The sequence below is a fragment of the Lotus japonicus genome, chromosome 5 (assembly GCF_012489685.1).
Source record: "Lotus japonicus ecotype B-129 chromosome 5, LjGifu_v1.2".
In the NCBI taxonomy this organism is placed as follows: domain Eukaryota; kingdom Viridiplantae; phylum Streptophyta; class Magnoliopsida; order Fabales; family Fabaceae; genus Lotus; species Lotus japonicus.
Window position 1 is genome coordinate 12,657,203 of NC_080045.1, and position 19,916 is coordinate 12,677,118.

Genomic DNA, 19,916 nt, shown 5'->3' on the forward strand with positions numbered 1-19,916 from the left:
GTTTTTTTTTTATTTGAAACAAATAAAGCAGGGATCAGATTTTGAAAAAAAAAAGCTTTAATTCAAGTTTTTTTATAAAATATTAAAAAAACGAAAATTTATGCTCACTAAATTTATTAAAACATAGAACTAAACACTCCATACAAAACTCATTTACTCTAATTTCCTTAATTAATTCCTTTTGTCGTGCATTTATTTGTTTCCATAAAAAAAACTAATAAAACGTTAATTATGGAATAAATTTTGTTTCACTAATTGTGGCTATAACTTGTAATGGTTTAAAATATGAACTTAATGACTTTTAAAATTGTTTCTAAATTAATATTATTAATGAAAGATTTGAAACAACAATATTATTTCCTGGTCGTATTAATTTTTCCTTAAATATTGACCTTGATTATTTCATTTTTAGTTTTTATTAAAATAAACAATTAAGAGCATTTATAATTTCTTGAGTGAATATTTATTTTTAAAACATCCTCTCAGTTTTTCTTTTAAATTTGAAACAAATCAAGCAGAGACCAGATTTTGACAAAAAATGTTTTAATTATATTTTTATATTAAATATTAAAAAAAACGAAAATCTATGCCAAATCAATTTATTAAAACAAAGAAATAAACACTAAATGTGTTTAACGTGATATTTTGTACCATTTTTTTTTAAACTTTAACACATTGATTTTCCTTATTGAAGCTATTTTTTTAAGAATTTTTCCGTTTTTTTTTTAATTTGAAAAAAATCAAGCAGGGATCAGATTTTGGAAAAAAAAATGCTTTAATTCAATTTTTTATAAAATAATAAAAGAAACGAAAAAGTATGCCAACTGAATTTATTAAAACATAGAAATAAACACTCCAAAATAAGTCTCTGTATTTAATTACTTATCTTCCAATACTTTTCAGAAAAATGTGATTAGTTTTCCAAATATGTCAGTTTGCGAAATTGAAGGCATACGTTGTAAATGGATTGACCAATTCCCACTCAGCCACAAATTTTCATTTTATTTTTCAATTATGAGCCTTTTAATTGTTTCATCGTTGTGGGTTTTTGGTTGGTTCGACAACTCCTTTATAATGGGCTGTGCATGAATTCTATTTTGGAGAGGCTCATGGCTCCTTTATAATTTTTGCATTTAATAGGGGACAAATAATCAAAATTATAGGGAAATCAATTTGTATAATTAATTTGTGAAAGTCTCTCTGGCTGTGACACTTGTCAGCCAGAGAGAGGGGTGGGAGGAAACTCAATCTTGGAATATCATGTGTTAATTTATTGGAGATGAAGTGTAAAATATGAATGAAGGTTGTGCCTAGAATAATCCTTGGATATCTACTGAAAATTTTCATCCCCATATGTTCCCCTCCCTAGATAGTAGATACACACACTCTAACCATACTCTTCCCTCCCCATAACCCAACCTTGCCTTTCTTGATATATAAAATAATTATAACTCTTCTTCAATATCAAACTCTAATTGACCATCATATTCCTTGGAACCTAAAAGAAGAAGAGAAATCCTTGACTTATAACTAGGCTGAGGGGATTGAATTCACCCAACAAAACATGAGTATGTGCTGCTACATATCAAAGAGTGTTCCAAGGAGGGTCTGGTTGTGGTCCCAAAACATGGTCACATGGGCATGAATTTCTATGTTTTCTCCTCTGCTTTCACCTTTTTCACTTCTCATCTCACAACTCTGTTTATCAAAATCTCTTCTTTAACTCACCCCTCTGCAGATTTTCCATGGATTCAAAGGGCTCCAAGCTCCATGTTCTTGGAGGGTCAATAGCAAGACGAGTGTTCTTCCGTGCATTGTTTCTCGCCGCCGCAGTTTCCATCGTTTCTCTGCTCCGCACTCTCCCCACCATCGATTTTGCATCCTTTGCTCCGACCACCCGCGTTGACTGTGTTGCCAACGGTGGTTCAGACGATTCAGCTTCCAAAAACGACACTTTAGTACCCGGTTCCTACTTGTTCCAGGCTCGGATTCTCAATTCCTTTTGGGGTTCCTTTGATACCTCCCTGTATTGCAAGAGAGATGCAAACTTGACTTCAAATGTTGTCACTGAGCTCATGGGTAAGCAACTGTTGAAATATGGAGCAGAGAGTCTCTGCATTGGAGAAGAATCACATTCATCTGTCTCAGAAATGCAGCATTTGGGATTTTCCAGTGTAAGGGGATTGCAGAAAACCTCTCTTTTCTCCATCAACAAGAAGAAGATCGTGTATGAACTTCACTACAGGGACCATTTCTTTGATTTTGTGTTTTCTAAGGATGTGGACAAGGTTTATGTCCCTGCTTTGCTTGTGCTTGAGGTTGAGCGTGTCCTTAAGCCGGGTGGAATTGGTGCTTTGCTTGTTCGTGGTGGTGAAAGTAATGATTCTTCTTCTACCAGCCACATTGAGCTGATGAAATCTGCTAAATCTTCCAGCATTGTGCATTTTGGTTATGTCAATGAGCATAGCCTTGTGGTTTTCAAGAAAAGATCTGAGATTGAAAGTGGAAAAAACACAAGCTTCTTTTTCTATCATCATGGTCTTCCTGCAGATTGTGCAAGTGTTACCTTCACCAAGCCTCTAATTGAGACAATGGAGCCTCTTGTGGAGGAAAGAGCAACTTCACCTGAGTATGATCAAATCAGCACATCGTATTTGCCTAAGTTTATGGACCTTTCTAATAGAAAGCGTTTGGTGTATGTGAATATTGGGGTAGAGGAATCGGTACCAAATGCAAATGTCACTGATTGGTTCCCACCATCTTATCCAATTGATCATAAAGCTTTCAATGTCTATTTTGTGCATTACAACACTTCAATCCTGTTGTCCTATGTGAAACAGCCTCGTGTCACTTTTGTTTATCATCCGGGTTTGGCTGGTAAGGCTGCACTTGCGGGTGCAGGCGTGGCCAAACCCGGTTTGGATCCTTTTCTGGGTGAGGAAGAGTTTGATTTCCATGCGTGGTTCAAGGAGACTGTGCAGAATGCAGATTTTGTGGTTCTGAAGATGAATGCAGGGGAAGTTGAAATGAAGTTCCTGTGGGATGTATTTGAGAGTGGAGCTATATGCTTTGTGGATGAGTTATTTCTAAGCTGCTCAGAGAGTGGAGATGGTGAAAGAAGCAGGGAACGATGCATGGACGTTTATAGGGGTCTTAGAAACAATGGTGTCTATGTTCATCAATGGTGGGATACTAAATTGCATCAAGGGACTTATATGTCATAGTTATGGTGATTGTTGTTTGTAAGAAATTGTCTCTGTTTTGTGTGTTTGATGTATTGATTTACAGCAAAGTATCTAGTGTAGTTGTGGTTGGTTCTTGTCAAGGAAGTAGGTTTTTAATGCTTTGAATATCTGTTTGCTATGTATATGGTTACCACTTACCATTGTCATTCTGGTATGCGAGAAGATCATTATGTGCTGCTTGGTTTTTACCCTAATTTCTTAAGATGTTATGGTGATGATAAGTAAAATTGATTGGATCAAAACTGTAACTAAAAATTCCACAAGGTTCTAGTTTTGTCAATGGAAAGAGTAAAAAAACTAGCAGTTGCAATGTGAGTTTGACTAACCGAGCCAACCCATTGACCCTAGGCAAGGTAAGAAGAGTTAGATAATTCAACTCGTAAATCCGCATAACGCACCTGCTTAACCCGCCAACCTTGCGGGCCAACCCACGTGCCAAGTAACCCTTTAAAAAAAAGTGTTTTTCAAGTATTTTGGGTGGGATGAAAATCACCTGTCTGGCTGTCTCCCTCCCTGGCCCTCCACTTAAATCACGCTAACTCAATTAAAAAAAACACGTCATCTTTCTCTTCAACGTCCCTCCCTTTTGTACCTCAAACGCCATTGCAGTGCTCAGATTTGATCTTGTGGGTGATCGGCGCCGTTCTCGGAGATTTCTCTGCCGCGCGCGTTCACGACCTCCTTCTCCTCCGTTTTCTGGATCGAACGCGATCACAACTCAAACAAATAAAAAGTGAATAGGCAAACGTGTTTTCTGGATCGAATTCGTGAAAAAGCGCGTCCGAATCAACGGATCGAAGGAACGCAACGGTTAGTTGTTGATTGAGATCGAAAATTGGCAATGACGAAGATTGGGGCTTACGGAGTTGCAGAGTCGGATCAAGCGCGGGGTGCAGAGGAATGGGATCGAAGATGCAGATCGAGGAATCAAGGAGTGAGAATTGGTGAGAATGTGGAATGAGTGTGTTTTTGGGTGGTAACACAGAGAGGGAGAGAGATTAAGATGCAGATAAAATAGCCAACAGAGAAGAGAGGGAGGGAGAGATTCAGAACACAGAGAGGGTTGCCAGTACGCGGAGGCAGGAGCGCACAGACCCCAGAGAGAAGGGTGAACAATGTTAACTTTTTTTTTTAACAAGAAAGACGGTGTCATGTTTGACGTGGATTATTTTGTTGATGTGTCAAAATTTAAGTGGAGGGCCAGAGATGAGGACAGGAATTGGAGACATGTGATCTGCAATCCATTTTGGGTGCCAACTCAACAAGCCGGTCTCTTACATTATTATTTATTTGATGTCTTCTTTACTCACAAAGCCAACCTCCCTCTAAATATGGTGAGTTGATATTTCCAACTCATATTCTCTTATGAGCTAATTCAACTTGACTTAAGCAGGGCGAATATGGTCACATTGCCACGCTTGAAAAAACTTCCGCCTAGAGAGGTAGCCATGTCTGAATGACTGAATATAAATGTTATACGCTTAAATAGAATTGTGTTCCATTGGAAAATACCGAAAAAAATAAAATTAAAACTAAAATTTCAAAATAATTGAACTCGATCCATCATGATCCATCAAGTGTTGGAAACATCTCATAACCTGTGATTCTTTTTATTCTTGTCCTTGTGACAAGCTGATCCGTACTTAACAAATATGGTTTGCATATGCTTATTGTCGGTTCGTACACTATAGTGTAATTGTTTACTAGCAAAAGGGACCCGCTGTGTGCTTTGAAGATCAATTATTCGGGTTCATAGCAGAGAGCGACGCATGAGAAGTAGTTTAAGGACAGCTTTACCTATGGAATAATGAAACTAGTGCAGGCTTATGCTTAGAAAATCTTTAAGAAACTTAAAGTGAACTATGAATGTTTTAAAAATTTAGTGACACATGTTATCCATACAAGATGAGAGTGAGTCAGTGAGGAACCAAAAATGTTTAACCAAGTTTTTTTTTCTTAACTAAAAACCAAAAATCAAAACTAGGACATGTCATGTATGGCAGGATTTTAAATTGGGTTCGTAACCGCAATTGCACCCATACGTAAAAAGATTTGAACTTCCTGTATTGTCATTACGACAAACAATAATTATTACTTCACTAACACGTTTTTATTAGCAATTCTGCATGTAATAACAATTACAAATTGTCACAATTCTTGATATTCAAATCTAAAATCAAAATACTACATGAAATACAACCTCCTGACTGTGAATTTTCCTTTTGAACCGTGATAATAGGCACTCGGTTGATTTGTTTTTGCTAATATCGTTTTGATTTAAAATTTTATTCATGACTAATACAGTTCAAATTCAATTTTTGTTACCGTTACATTGTAATTGTTATTACCGGTTGCCAACAATTTTACTCCTAAGAATTCGGTTATCTAATTATCATGACATTTGTGAGAATTTTTTAATTCATTTTAAGTATTGTTTCTTATTTATCATGATGTCATTAGTAAGTTGACCCGTTCTCTGTCCATTCTGTTTTCTCTCATTTATTTAAATGGCCAGAGATTTAGCTATTCTTTAATTCAACTAGTAATTATACCCGTGCGATGCACGGGCACTAAATCATTAATTTTGTTGAAACAATTGCGATTCATTTAATCCAACAATGGTTTACATCCTCCGGTCACAAATATAAAGAAAAAAAACACTTTTTAGGTTCATTCAATAAATACATGTATCTAGACATTATAATGAATGTCTCTTTGATGATATAATTGGCATCGATATTTATTTTATCCGCCTTCTGATACTCCACATAGGGTGCAGGTGGAGTGGCCGCGGTTTCTGGCTGCAGCACCATCGGCGGATGAATCCTTCGGTCACTTCCGCTCCAACGGTGGTCAGGGCCGCTACCTATTACGTTACCCATGAAAGTGGAGAAAAATTACCAGAAAAGCAGGAAATCACTATGACAGAATAACTTTGCATCACCAGAATCAATCTGAGAATGTTGGTGACACCTTGACGTGGCCTAATGTTTTATATGTATATTGGCAAATTTTTAAATGCCAGCCCAAAATCAGAGGCAGCCACCTTGACATTTCCGAACATTGTGCCATGAGTTTGAACAGAAAAGTTTCTAATATTTCAGTTTCATTTCCTAGTCTTTCATGTAATTATTATTATGCAATTATGTATTTACTGAAAAAGAATTAAATTGTAAAAAATCAAAATTCATTTTTAAAATTAAATGAAATGAAATTAAAAATTTTACGTGTAAATCTAATCTCAAAACGTAGGTCCTCCATTGAAGTGCATATGTATGTCTTATAAATTGTTCTTCACTTATTTTTAGCTCAGCCATACTAAGTCTAGAAACTTGATCATTGACTTCAGTGTGTTGAGATCAGCAATCTATTTATTTTCATTTCATTGTCTACTGCTTCTTGGCTTCTAGCGCAAGAATAGAGTTAAGGCTTAATTGCAACTTTGGTCCCCGACGTTTATCAATGTCACGATTTTGGTCTCCCACCTAATTTAATTACATGGATGGTCCCTGACGTTGTAGGTCGTGTGCAACGTTAGTCCTACCATTTATTTCTTAATGGAGGAGACTTACGTGGACGTCCAATTGGAGAGAGAAAAAGGAGGTATGAGGAGAGAGGGAAGCACGTGAGTATCACGTGAACTCACGTGAACCTTATATGAACCCATTATACCCAAATTTGAAACCCTAGGGATCTAAATCGTGTTACCTTCTTCGTTCTAGGGAGGTCAGGGGTTTGGGTATAATGGGTTCAGATAAGGGTCACGTGATACTCACGTGTAGAGCTGGGTATGCGGTTAAACCGCCCCGCATAGGCCCGCCCCGCGTAGGCCCGCCCCGCGTAGGCCTGCACCGCGTAGGCCCGCATTTAAATGGGCCTCTAATACGCTGGTCCGCCCCCGCCCCGCGGGCCACCAGCCAAATTAAAAAATAATAAAAATGCAATTTAAAATTAAATTAAAAATTTTTTTTCATAAAAAACCTTATAAATGACTAAATTAAAAAATGAATGGATTTTTTTTCCAAAGATCACAACCTGGTCTTCTCCATCTCCATCCTCTCCCTCAAAGCAGCAACCTCATCTTCATTCCCATTAATCACAACCTTATCCTCCTCCCCATAATCCTCATGGCAAACCAAACAACTCGACGACCGAACCTCCTTCAACGCCTTCGCACTCAGAACATGCCCACAATTCCTCAACGCGTAAAACCTATACTTCCCATTCAATTCAAGCCCTGAAATAGGACACTGAAACTTAGCCCCATCTTCAGCTCTAGGAATCGAAGAAAGCCGAACCATGATCATATCCTTCAAACCCTTGATATACCCAAACTCCTTGGGTAGCTTCTTCCCGAGCAAAGCCTCCACCAACGCTTCCTTGTTGAAGATATTCCCAAGCTTGTCGATCACGCAGGGTTCCCTCAAGGGCTCGTTCGAGAGCGCGCAGTTCTGCCACTTTGACAGCCTCTGCTCGTTGGGGTCCACCTTGTCCGGCTTCTTCTCCGAGTACATCTTCAGGTAGCAGTCGCGGAACTCGGCGCCCGTTGCGCCGCCATCGCCTCCGCCGCCGCGGAGGCGGGATTGAAGAACGAGGGTGGAGAGAGGGGTGATTTGGGGGATCGAGAGAGGGGTATCGTCGGGAAGGGGTTTTCCATGGAGGGTGAAGTAGAAGGAGGATTTGTGTGATTCCGGGAAGAGGGCATGTTCTGAGTGCGAAGGCGTGGTTGATGGGCGGTGGCGCGGCGGCGTGAGGAAGAGAGGGAGCGTGTGTGGTGGCCGCGGGTGGTTGCTGTGCTGGGTGCTGGGCTGCTGGTGCTGGGCGGCTGGGACAGTGGGACTTGAGGAAGAGAGGGAGCGTGTGTTTTTGAGAGAGAGAGGAGAGGAACCAAAAGTAATTTAGGGTTTGTAATGAAATCAGATTTTAGAGAGAGGAATGGGTTGGACCTTTGTCTTTTGGTGTCTTAAACTTTTTTTTTTTTCTGTTGGGCCAGTTCTTCATTTCAAGGCTTTTTTTTTTATAATGCGGTCCAGCCCGCAAAACCGCGGTTCAACCCGCCTGAACTCGCGGGTTGAGCGGGCCAGACCGCGTAGGCCCGCATTTAAACGGGCAACCAATCAGCGGGCCACAGCCCGCGCGGACTGCGGGTTAAGCGGGCCGGCCCGCGGGCGCGGGCCAATTCGCCCAGCTCTACTCACGTGCTTCCCTCTCTCCTCATCCCTCATTTCTCTCTCCAATTGGACGTCCACGTAAGTCTCCTCCATTAAGAAATAAACGGTAGGACTAACGTTGCACACGGCCTACAACGTCGGGGACCATCCATGTAATTAAATTAGGTGAGGGACCAAAATCGTGGTATTGGTAAACGACAGGGACCAAAGTTGCAATTAAGCCTAGAGTTAAATAAAAAGGTCATTTCCAGCAGCAACGTAAGCTTGAATTTGTTTGAATTACCTTCTTTCACAAACTAAAATAGGGTCATTTAGCTCAAATATAAACTCCGTGTGCCCAAGCGTTAAATAATTGCATCGCAATTTAAAGGTTTTTGCCTTCGTTTGAGATTGACTCACACTTGAGTGGGAGATTATAGTGAAATCAAGTGTGAGTAAATCTAACATTGAAAGATAGAAAGAGGACCCATAGACCTAATATCTTAAGATTTTGGGTGAAAGATGTGGTATTCAACTCACTTGTAGTTTGCTCTTTAATACCCAATGTGGATGATCTCCGTAGTTTAAATCATCTCATTTAATTTGGCCAAACCCTTTCATAATTGTATTAGACTAAGATGTATTATATAAGCTGCTGGTTTAGGGCTTATTAACTATTAAATTTATGGAGATCATGATATGTCTTTCTATAGGTTCCTTCATTTATTTTTTATTACAATGAATGCTAGCTTAATCTCATGTCTCATAAATTTAGAATATTTTTTTATAATTGATTACAAAATTATTTATGGATCTTAGAGAACAGGGTGAAATATCTTATCTAAGGTTAATTTATTTAATCGGGAAAAATGTGAATTACTACCCTAAAGTTTAGTTCATGTACAATCTAGCCCCTAATCTTTTAAAAATTGTATTTATAACCTTAACCTTTTTAAAGTGTGCAAATTTAACCTTCTCTTAATATTTCAGTTAAATTTAAACAAAGTTTGTCGCATGACATGCATATAACAAATTATCTCCCTAAATTACCCCCGGAATCATTGTTCGGTTAAAAAAAATGTTTGATTTATTTCCAGATTACATCAATCAACTTAAACATTGTTTAATGAAAAAAGTTGAGTGGTTAGTAGTGTTGTTTAACTTTTCTTTGTAGCCAAGTTATATTTATTATTTCTACGTCCCCATATGATAGCTCACGTGGTAGGAGCTGTGAAACATATGGGGTAGGTAGGGGAGGTCCAGGGATCGATTCTTGGTGGGAGCAATTTATCTTTCCGATGTACCAAAAATATTTACTATTCCTACATAGATGAGTGATTAGTAGTGTTGTTTAAATGAAATAGTTTAATGGTCAAATTGGTCTCTAAGTTTGTAAGCGAGTTTGATTTTAGTCCCTCTGAGGAAAAATGACGTTTTGTGGCTGTTTAAATTATTTTAAATAATATTATGTCTGATTTTTTTTAAGAGAGCTAGTAAATATGAGAAAAGAATTTGTGAATGGGAATAAAACCAATAAAAGGAAATGAATATGTTTAACAAAAAAGAATGTAATCAGTGACCGTCGTAGTGGTTACATGTGACTATTTAAATCCCTATGTTGAAAGTTAGATCCATATGAGGTGCACTCATAGTCATAGGAAATTATCTTTTATACCACACTCGGATCGAAATTGCATGAACAATTTAGTATACCAAAAACTAAAAATCAAAGCACATATAACATGAACTAAATTACATTTTTTTGTTTTTTTTTTTTGAAATACACTCCATAAATAACTAAAATATTTTCTTTCTATAAAAACTTATAAAAATAAGCCCGAAAGAACTTATAGGTAAATCATAACCTATTTTGAAAAGTTTACTCAAATTACTTATATAAGTGCTTATAGCTTAAATAAACTCAGCCTAAATTCAGAAGGGAAGCCATTTAGAAATTAGGAAAAAAAAACCAAACAAGCATGACGGAGGCATTGACTTATAATACAAGTCAGGTGCAATGCCAGCATGTTGTCCATGTTAAAGATAATGGTCATACATGAATTCCAAATGTTTTTTTTTTTTTGGATTATTGAAAAACCCTGATAAAGTAATAACTAAAACAGTTGGACTGTACAGGAAGCTTGTGTGAGTAACTCTGTATCTTCTTCATTCCTCAGGCTCAGGCCTAACTTTGATCTCCAAAAGCCTCTCAACTGGTTGTCTGCAGATTGGACATCTATTTGTCTGGAACCTCAAAACCTTTGCACATCCACTACACATGCACTGCAACAAGGAGAGGTATCAAGCCAAAGTATATCAAGGACTCAAGCAAGGACTGATTAATTAGTTCAGTACTTAAGAAAAAATAATCCTCAGTTTGCCAAGACAACTAATAGCATGTTTAGTTTCACATTCAAATCTTCTAGAATCACTTCTTTCTCCACAAAAACTACTAGAAGTAGCTTTTTTTCCAGAATGACTTCTTCCCTCGGTGTGAAAATCTACTCTTTCCAAACACACATCCTATGGGTTGAAAATAAAAAGAATTACAAAATTCTAATTGTTGATGGAATTTGGCAGCAGCAGACATGGATATGTACCTGCCGACTCTTAAAGTCCCTGACCCGGCCATTCAAGTCCATTAAGCTAAACTCTTAGGACTTGCAGGCCTGTGTGTGTACCTACCTAGTCTTCCTAGACCCAGACCCGTCCATTTAATTCCAGTAAGCTAAATGCTTAGAACTTGGAGAGCTATGTATCTTCCGAGTCTTCTTCCCAGACTCAGACCCCGAGGTTAACTTAGGAGAGTAGAGGGTGGAACTTAGAAGGCCAACAACGTTTGGCCAATATATGTTACACGCCCATAAATGGCCGCCACCTTAATGTCACAATTAAGACCCTCATAACGATAGATCATAACGGTAACCACCAAAAGAATCTAAAAGAACACAAAAAAGCCTTAAAAAGGGAATTCACACCGACAGAAAAGACATCTTCACTCATACCGATTTTGGGACCTAACATTGGGCATTTTCCCTACGCATGGTCTAATCCCCAGAATTTGGAGAGAACAGATATCATTTGACACTTTCGGGTAAATAAATAGCCGTGATAGTTATGATTGCCATCAGCATCATTTTTCTGTGAACCAAGCAAAGAAAAATTAATTCAAAAAAGGAAAATTATAAATACCATATGGCGGCATGGGAGGACAGTTGTGTCCCGAGGCTCTGACAAGCAGATAACACACTCTTTTCCTGGGTCATTCCCATCCAAGTCACTCTCCATTGAATTTCCAATACCATATATCTCCTGCAGCTCATACCTCATCCCATTCACCCACAAAATCTGCTTAACAACCTTCACCCGGAATTCTCCTTTCTCCTTCTCAAACACTGCTTGAGTTATCTGAGAGTTTGTGTTACCAGATGCTGGAGTTTCTTCTGATCCATCATGGTCGCCAGAGGATGCATCTGCTTTAACTGCTACAGGATAGACATCCATGTCCCCCACTTTCAACAACTCAGCTTCGTCAAACTCTGAAAATTTGATACCAGTTCCAGCTGGTTGTCTAAACTTCTGGCCAAGACCTTGCTGGAAATTTACGGTCACGGGTGGAAGAACGTTTTCCTTCATTGGGGTAAGGATGCAACCTTCACCTTCTTTTGCGAAAAAAAGTACGGTAACACTGTTATGAAATTAAAAGAAACAAAACCTTTAGATAAACAAATAAAAGAACTAAAGCACAAAATGTCCATACTGATAAACTTTATCCCAAGCTGATGGAAAAGACATACCTCCAACAACAACAATAAAAACACAAAATGACAATGTAGCCTTTAACAACATAAAGCACTCACATTATTTGAACTAATGCATTAGTCAACCCAAGGTAGTTAAAGGTTACAAACACCCTTCAGGTGTTGGGGGTTTCAATGCCTTAAAGCAAAAGGTATAAAAAAGCACACGCCAAACTAAAGAACGGCATTAATATTAGAAAAAGGAAATAGTACCATATTCAGCTATTTTGCATTGGTTTTCCATTGCAATAAACTAATCACGAATAAAATTTATAGAAAAAATAAAAGATTATGATGTTCAATTCACAAAGCCCTGAGAGTCCAAACGTCCAACAACTAGGATATTCTTTTAGCATTCTGACTATTTTACCCATTTAGCACCAGAGTGGACTTTCAGAGATCACTTTGATGTCATGCAGAAAGGCACCAAGAGAAACTGACCCTTGTAGTGCCTTGCCACAGTGCCTTTGAAATGAGCCATAAATTGGAAAAATAATACAGAATTTGTAAAACTGAGTGAGACAGTGAGTATATTAAATTGTGCTATAAGAGAAAGTTGGGGTAGCTCTCATTGTATAAAAAGTGTCATAGAAGCTCTAGTAAGAAGGGTAGACTAGATGGAGGAGCATCCCACAGTTAGAGGTAGAGGAAGACCAAGGGAAACTATAGGCCAAACCACTAAGAAAGATTTATAGCATAAATGCTCTGTCATAAGACTTGATTCATGACAGGACACGAAGCATCGTTTAATCTATACATGGCTAACTTCACGTAGTACCTGTTTGAATTCAAACAGAAACTGAATTTTTTTTATTTGTATAAAAGGAGCTCAGGTGTTACTTTAGGTTATGAGTGGTAAAATGAAGAGAAAGTTTTCCAAACGGACTTAGTGAGAAAAAGTTTTTGTTGTTGCAGCATTCATCATATGAACCAACAATAAAAACTTTTTGCAATTTACCAAAATTTATGAACCCAACAATGCAGACACTTGGTAGTGAAAAAGCAGGTATTGTATCCATATATCATGCCATAGAGACCAGTTTCCTATTTTTCTTGCCACTAACTTGTCCATCATGTAAGAGGAAGCAGAAAAATCTGTTTTCAACTATTCTATTTTGCCACGAACAACCTGTCCCAAAAACTAATGTTGTCGGTGGAGTTACATGAATGGTTTTATGTTCTCACACAAGAGCCTATTGAGACAATGGGGGAAACAAGGATTAAACTCCAGACCACTTGGTCATAGAAGCTCTTGATACAATGTCATGAACTGAGTATCCCAAAAGTTTAAGTTGTTGGGTGAAGAAACATGAATGATTTTATATAATGTTTCGAACATATTTAGCAACCTGCCAGATTAGCATTCCAAATGCATATAAAAATGATATTAAGAGCATTATAAGGTTGGTTACTTCTGTACAAAGTAGATCAAATAAATTAATGCTAATAAAAAGATATTGATTCTACATGAATGGGTCAAGCACATACGGGGAATAACTAGTGATGATGCAGAAAATTACTTTTGAGGACAATATCTGTTACCAATCCCTCCATGAGGAAAAAATCTCAAAATTAAATACCTTTGACTTCATCATGCCCGTTCACTGCACTTAAGTAAAACAAAACCTCTAACAAATAACAATAAAACCATTACAGAACCCCAACTTTTTCCTTTAATGTGGCCTGCTTCATTCATAACCGGTCAATGTTTGTTAGAGATTGCCGAAACATCAACAGTTAGTTACAAGTCAGTAAAAGTGATGTATCCACAATTGGTTATTTAGTTAAAGGTTGGAAGAACATGAGTAGATTAACTTTAATTGCAGTATCAGTAGAAAGGAGGGGGGGATTACAATTTGTTATTTCCGAAAAAAAGAGTGGCTCAGTTGTAAAAGGGAAAACACTTATGGAGGAGAATACGTTCTTCTATTCTCATTATTCAATAAAATTGTTCATTTCGTTTGACTGTTTCTCTATCAATTTCCCATTAAGTGGTTATTTGTTAGAGGTTTTGTTTTACTTAAGTGCATCTTCAGGGGGAAAAAGTAGAGGTAAAGATGGAGATGGACCCCATCATTATGGATAGTGGTGAAACAATAGAAGTAAGAGACAGGCGACAACCATGGAGGTTTGGTTGACATGCAGTTCAATCAAGCCACCAGGCCCACCACCACAGTTGGACACTTAGACTTGGAACCATGAGGTTCAAATTCAGCCATGGAGTGATTAGTGATATATCATCAACTATGAGTAAGCTTTGGATGTCACATATACCAGCCAATATCCCAGCATTGAACCCGAGCCTTTGAACAGCAACTAAGGGGGTGATCACAAATGAATTCACAGCAGCCATATCTGCTGCAACCAGATGCAGTATGAATGACAAGAGAAGAGGTGCAAACATGGAACTATACCAACAGAGCTCAATTTTTTTACCTATTGGGTGAAGTCCAGAACATTAGAGAGAAACACTGGGATTATTTTTGAAAAGGGAAGGGAGACATGAGGCTGGGAAGTACAAAGGAGGAGGATTTTCTTCAACAGGAAATCAAGCTAACACTAGAAGCTGGCTCACTTTGTCATATGTTGGGCAACGGCCACTTCTCCTTTTTATATACTTTCAAATCCAACAATCCCTGTTTAGTGCCAACATATTCAGCACAGCTCAATATCCCATAACCCCTGTTTAGTGCCACCGACAAAAGAACTCCAGATTTCAATACCCAACCAACCCTTCCCTTAGAGGAGGAGAATTTGAGAGAAAAGGAGAGAAGGGGGGATAGAGACTCCCAAATATCAGTAGTTAGTTACAGATCAGTTTAGGTATTGTCAGAACAATTGGTAAGTTAGGTAGAGAGGTTGGAAGAACGGGTGGATTAGCTTAAATAGGAGTAAGGGTAGAAGAGGGAGGGATTCAGCATTGTTATTTTGAACAAGCAGATCAGCAGCTCAGTTGCAAATCCTTGGAGGAGAATTATTTCTCCTATTCTCAGAATTCATTGAATTTGTTTCCTTTGTTTGTTTCCATCAATTTCCCATTCTCCTCCCTGGGTTCCTAACAGTTTACTGGAAACAAACTGCAGTTGAACAGACACAAAAAACAGTCACTCTACGATTGGTGATTTGACCGTTAAAACAGCTATTAGCTATCAGGAAACTAAATTATCTTTTAAGCATTGTTCAGGCACAAATAACTTAAGTTTTCAAACTATTAATGTGTAGCAAACAATTTTGCTTGTTAGGGTTTAAAGGCAACATTCCGTGCAAAATAGAATAAGCAATTTCGTCATCACCCAAAACAGGAAGAAACGGTATTGTTAGGCACTCTCAATGCAAACTTGGTTTGATATTGCCTGGCATGTGATCAGATTGAAATCCAGAATGTCTCAATGGAGGAAAAAAATTCAAAAAACAACACAAGATAAGGAAAAAAAAAATCGAAAAAGTTTAAATAATGTTGATCATCAAACGAAGATAATCTGTCATGATGACAATCTTTAGCAGAAATTGATTTTGTTTTCAATTGGGACTCCCCCTATTGTCAAAGGATATAACTTACTCAGTAAATCACAAAATACATGCAAAACAAAAACTACAACCACTTTCCTACAAGAAAAACAAATGAGCTATCTAAACTGCAAAATATCAATGGTACAGGACAGTGGTATTCACACAGCCTTATGTCATGCACCACTTTTCTACCTTGCTATGCTGGCTAGAATACCATGTTGTGAGGATAAGTAAAAAAAAAATACACTATTCTACATTTGTAACCAATAGAAAGCCCCCAACACAGAATAGAAAAGCAAATCACCATCATAGTTCAAAAGGTCAAGCATATCAACACAGAAAGATAGTAAAAAAACATCAATAGAGGTGTAAAATTGAGTAATTAGTCAGTGCCCATACAACCAAATTGAGTAATTAAACCCTGTGAACACTAAAAAAAACTCATTAACACAAACAGCAACCCATAAAGAAGCCAGGACAGGATCTAACAAGTTCTCCAAAACCTTGCATCATAATTACCATTCACAACATGCATTAGCAAGCAACAAAAATGTTAACTTATCATATCATCATCATTAAATAAGGGAAAACACCATTACCTCCCAGAAACAGTGGCATCAAAAGTGAATGACACAAGGAAGTGTCCTGGATTTTCCTCATCAGGCACAATCTTCAGGGTCTCCTTCTTAACATTGACATCATTCTTTATAGTAACCGCTTCCCGTTGCTCCACATACGGCGCAGGTGGCAGCGGCGCCTGATAACACCCCCACATTGGGTCCATCGGAGGACGGTGATGGTGGTCATACGGTGCCGGCAAAGGCACCGGCACGGTTGTCGGCGGCGGGGGATAGTAACCTGGGTAGTTATGATACGGCGTGGCGGCAGCAGGGTACACAAACCGATTAGCCGCGATTTCCGGCTGCGGCGCCACCGGCGGGTGAGGTGGCGGATGAATCCTTCGGCCGCTTCCGCTTCCGCCGTGTCTCCGGCGGTGGTTAGCGCCGCTACTTCCAACGTTACCCATGAAAGTGGAGGAAAAAATTTAACAGATACCCAGATAAGCAAATTCGATATTGTTCAGGAAAATCGAGGAAAAATCGAAACTTGGGAAGTGGGGTTTAATGAAATTGGTGAAAAATTGAAGGGTGTTTTTTGTTGTGTTTCAAAGGGTGTGTGATTGAAAGTGAGATAGAAAAGTGGGGAATAATAATACATAGAACATTGGATGAAGAAGAAATAGATGGATTGTAGAGAGAAATTGAGAGAGAAAAAGAGGAAGATTGATTGTTTTGGAGAGTTGATAGATGGATCATGGAAGGGGATTATGATGATGAATGATGGAGGGTATAATGGGATTGCGTAAAGCTCCACCCAGCAACAGGAACACCATGGATGATTGATGAGGGATGGGATGTCAAGGTTTTGTTAAAGTGACCAACTTTATTTTTCCTCTTTAGTTGGTTTGTCATTATTCTAATATTATATTATATGGGGGTTATGTTATTTTGTGAAATAATCAATTATTTTTTGAAAAATAATTTTTTATATGCTCTTTTATTTGTTTATCTATGTTTTTTTAAAAGGAAATATCAAATTCTGATATGTAGAAACAAACACATAAGTTAATACTCCATCTATTCCATAAAGTTTGTAGTTTAAGGTTGTGACACAAAGAATAAGAAAGCAATTATTAATAGTATAATTTAACTAGATTGCCCTTATTTAATTTTACTAGTATGACGTGCAACTATTAAATTATACTTAGATAGAGAAGAATGTAATTAATAGAGAAGAGTTGTGGACTTGTGGTTGGTTAATATGAAAAGTGATAAGTGAGAGAAAATGTATTAAATGAGGGTATAGGTGAAAAAAAATTAGCAAAAAATGCATTGGCTTTCTAAAACAACAAACATTTTGGAATATTAAAAGAAGTTCCAAAACAGCATCTATAGAATATTCTTTGATCTATAGAATATTAAAAGAAGTTCCAGAATATTAAAAGAAGTTCCAAAACAGCAAACTTTCAATCCTAACCATTCATCTATAGAATATTCTTTGATTTCAAGATCTGACGGTTTTAAATATTGGACCACTGGTGAACCAATTTATAAATTGTCCACCCTAGTGGGCACCTCAAATGTAGTTATGCTTGTTCACAATTTCCAAGCCATTTCAAGAATCACCAAGCAAGAACAATCAGTGAAAGGTCTTCACTGTGGCTTTATGACTTCATTTTAAATTCAGTTATTGGTAAAGATTGTGCGTATCTGATGTAGGAGCTTTTTAAGATAATTTTAGTATTTTAGTAATTTTACTTATTTGTAATTAAGATCTTTTAGGATCTTAATTATTTTTTTTGTTAGGAACTTATTTATTTTCAATTAGGATCTTTTATTTTCAATTAGGATCTTTTAGGATATTATTTATTTTACTATTAGGATATTTTCTTTTCTTATTTAAGCACTTGTAAGGCATAGCCTATGGGAGTTTTGATTGATAATAAAATTTAAGAGTTTTCTCTTCTTCTCTGGTGGATTCCAGTGTATTTTCTAGGGTTTTAGCGCTTGCTAATTTCCTTTCTGGTGGATTCCAGAAACCTTTTCCTTAGGATTTGCGCTTGCAATCCTAGTACGACTTCCGCTGTATCAAGTGGTATCAGAGCAGGCTTTCTCCTGTCTCTTTTCTTTGCTTGATCAACCATGGAAGATCAACCAATGACCAAAGCAGACCTGAAGGATGTTACCGTGGCTCTTACCGCGGCCCTAACTGCTATTACGCAACATATGACACAACAGATGATACAACATATGGCGACGTTCACGGCGGCTTTAACGGCGCAGATCAACAATACCAACAACGGTAACCGGGGACGAGACAGGAGAGGGAAACCACATAGGTTTCCGCGCGACAACAACAACAATCGTTCCGCTATATCTTTACCTTCCCAATCTTTGCATTCACCATCCGTATCTCATCCTTATTACCAAGTTCAGTACTCAACCTCTAAAACCACCGAAACTCCACACCCCCAACCTGCTACTCCAAACCTTATCAATCCTTACCCCAACATATCACCGACTGCAGATCCAATTTCCTTACCACAACCCCTACCAAAACCTACTTCAAATTCATGTCCCTCTACAAGACCTATGTACGCAACTTCTTCGGAATCTGATTCTCAAATTTCATTTGCGCCATCCTCTGTTGTTGGCCTGGAAGATGAGGCAAAAACGTTGATGGATGATTTGTGCAGCGAGAGCGCACCAACACCAACACACTGTTCTCTTTTATCTAGATCTGATGACATCTTAGAGGTTGTACCCCATGTTATATCTGAGCCAGACACCTCTGTCAATTTGGGCATCGAAGCAGTGTTCACACCTTACAATCTAACACTTATGGTTGTGCCTCAGGTTCGATATGTCCTTGTTCCCAAGTTTGCACCCCATTTGTTTGGTAATATGCCTGAGAAAAAGGAACTGCAATCCAACTTGTCTAACTCGCAATTCAGACAATTTATTCCATGCCACTGGAAGTTGTTTCAATCACGGCTAGTTCATCCAGAAATCACACTCCATCAATTTCATGGTGTTTGGCGAAAACAATTTGATCCTGGCATCAACAAGATGGATGCTAGTGTTTCAAAACAGGAGTCTCCACACTCTTTTCCATGTGCTTTTATTAGATATTCAACACTCACTCTCCTTGGTTTAATTTGGAAGCCTTTTGATCCTGGTATTTTGAGGCAACTGAAGTCCTTTATCGTGATGTGAACTCGAGGTCGAGTTCTTTACAAGAAGAGGAGACTGATGTAGGAGCTTTTTAAGATAATTTTAGTATTTTAGTAATTTTACTTATTTGTAATTAAGATCTTTTAGGATCTTAATTATTTTTTTTTGTTAGGAACTTATTTATTTTCAATTAGGATCTTTTATTTTCAATTAGGATCTTTTAGGATATTATTTATTTTACTATTAGGATATTTTCTTTTCTTATTTAAGCACTTGTAAGGCATAGCCTATGGGAGTTTTGATTGATAATAAAATTTAAGAGTTTTCTCTTCTTCTCTGGTGGATTCCAGTGTATTTTCTAGGGTTTTAGCGCTTGCTAATTTCCTTTCTGGTGGATTCCAGAAACCTTTTCCTTAGGATTTGCGCTTGCAATCCTAGTACGACTTCCGCTGTATCAGTATCAAGTTACAGTGTCCT

General features: G+C 37.9%; 4 protein-coding genes across 4 annotated transcripts; 2 read left to right on the plus strand and 2 right to left on the minus strand.

Moving 5' to 3' along the window:
• Positions 1-1,391: 1,391 nt before the first annotated feature.
• LOC130720482 (uncharacterized) lies at positions 1,392-3,421 on the plus strand. Its single transcript, XM_057571132.1, has one exon. It carries the CDS (start codon positions 1,746-1,748, stop codon positions 3,222-3,224), a length of 1,479 nt encoding a protein of 492 aa, XP_057427115.1. The 5' UTR covers positions 1,392-1,745; the 3' UTR covers positions 3,225-3,421.
• A 3,852-nt stretch (positions 3,422-7,273) lies between these two features.
• On the minus strand, positions 7,274-8,137 carry LOC130719084 (uncharacterized; the record flags this gene model as incomplete). Its single annotated transcript, XM_057569727.1, has 1 exon — positions 7,274-8,137. A coding segment is annotated over one exon (864 nt), but the record flags the coding sequence as incomplete, so codon positions are not given.
• A 2,189-nt stretch (positions 8,138-10,326) lies between these two features.
• On the minus strand, positions 10,327-17,157 carry LOC130716688 (probable E3 ubiquitin-protein ligase LOG2). Its single transcript, XM_057566689.1, has 3 exons — positions 16,305-17,157; positions 11,588-12,083; positions 10,327-10,678 (listed from the first exon to the last, which is right to left on the minus strand). The coding sequence occupies exons 1-3, from the start codon at positions 16,730-16,732 to the stop codon at positions 10,562-10,564; spliced, it is 1,041 nt and encodes a 346-aa protein (XP_057422672.1). The 5' UTR covers positions 16,733-17,157; the 3' UTR covers positions 10,327-10,561.
• An 883-nt stretch (positions 17,158-18,040) lies between these two features.
• Positions 18,041-19,592, plus strand: LOC130716802 (uncharacterized). Its single transcript, XM_057566806.1, has one exon. The coding sequence runs from the start codon at positions 18,408-18,410 to the stop codon at positions 19,479-19,481; it is 1,074 nt and encodes a 357-aa protein (XP_057422789.1). The 5' UTR covers positions 18,041-18,407; the 3' UTR covers positions 19,482-19,592.
• The last annotated feature ends 324 nt before the right edge of the window (positions 19,593-19,916 follow it).

Coding starts and splice junctions, on each gene's coding strand:
- LOC130720482 (XM_057571132.1), top strand. CDS start 1,746: ATGGATTCAAAGGGCTCCAAGCTCCATGTTCTTGGAGGGTCAATAGCA.
- LOC130716688 (XM_057566689.1), bottom strand. CDS start 16,732: ATGGGTAACGTTGGAAGTAGCGGCGCTAACCACCGCCGGAGACACGGC. Junction 12,084..16,304: donor GATGCCACTGTTTCTGGGAG/GTAATGGTGTTT, acceptor ATTTCATAACAG/TGTTACCGTACTTTTTTTCG. Junction 10,679..11,587: donor TCCTCCCATGCCGCCATATG/GTATTTATAATT, acceptor TCCTTGTTGCAG/TGCATGTGTAGTGGATGTGC.
- LOC130716802 (XM_057566806.1), top strand. CDS start 18,408: ATGGAAGATCAACCAATGACCAAAGCAGACCTGAAGGATGTTACCGTG.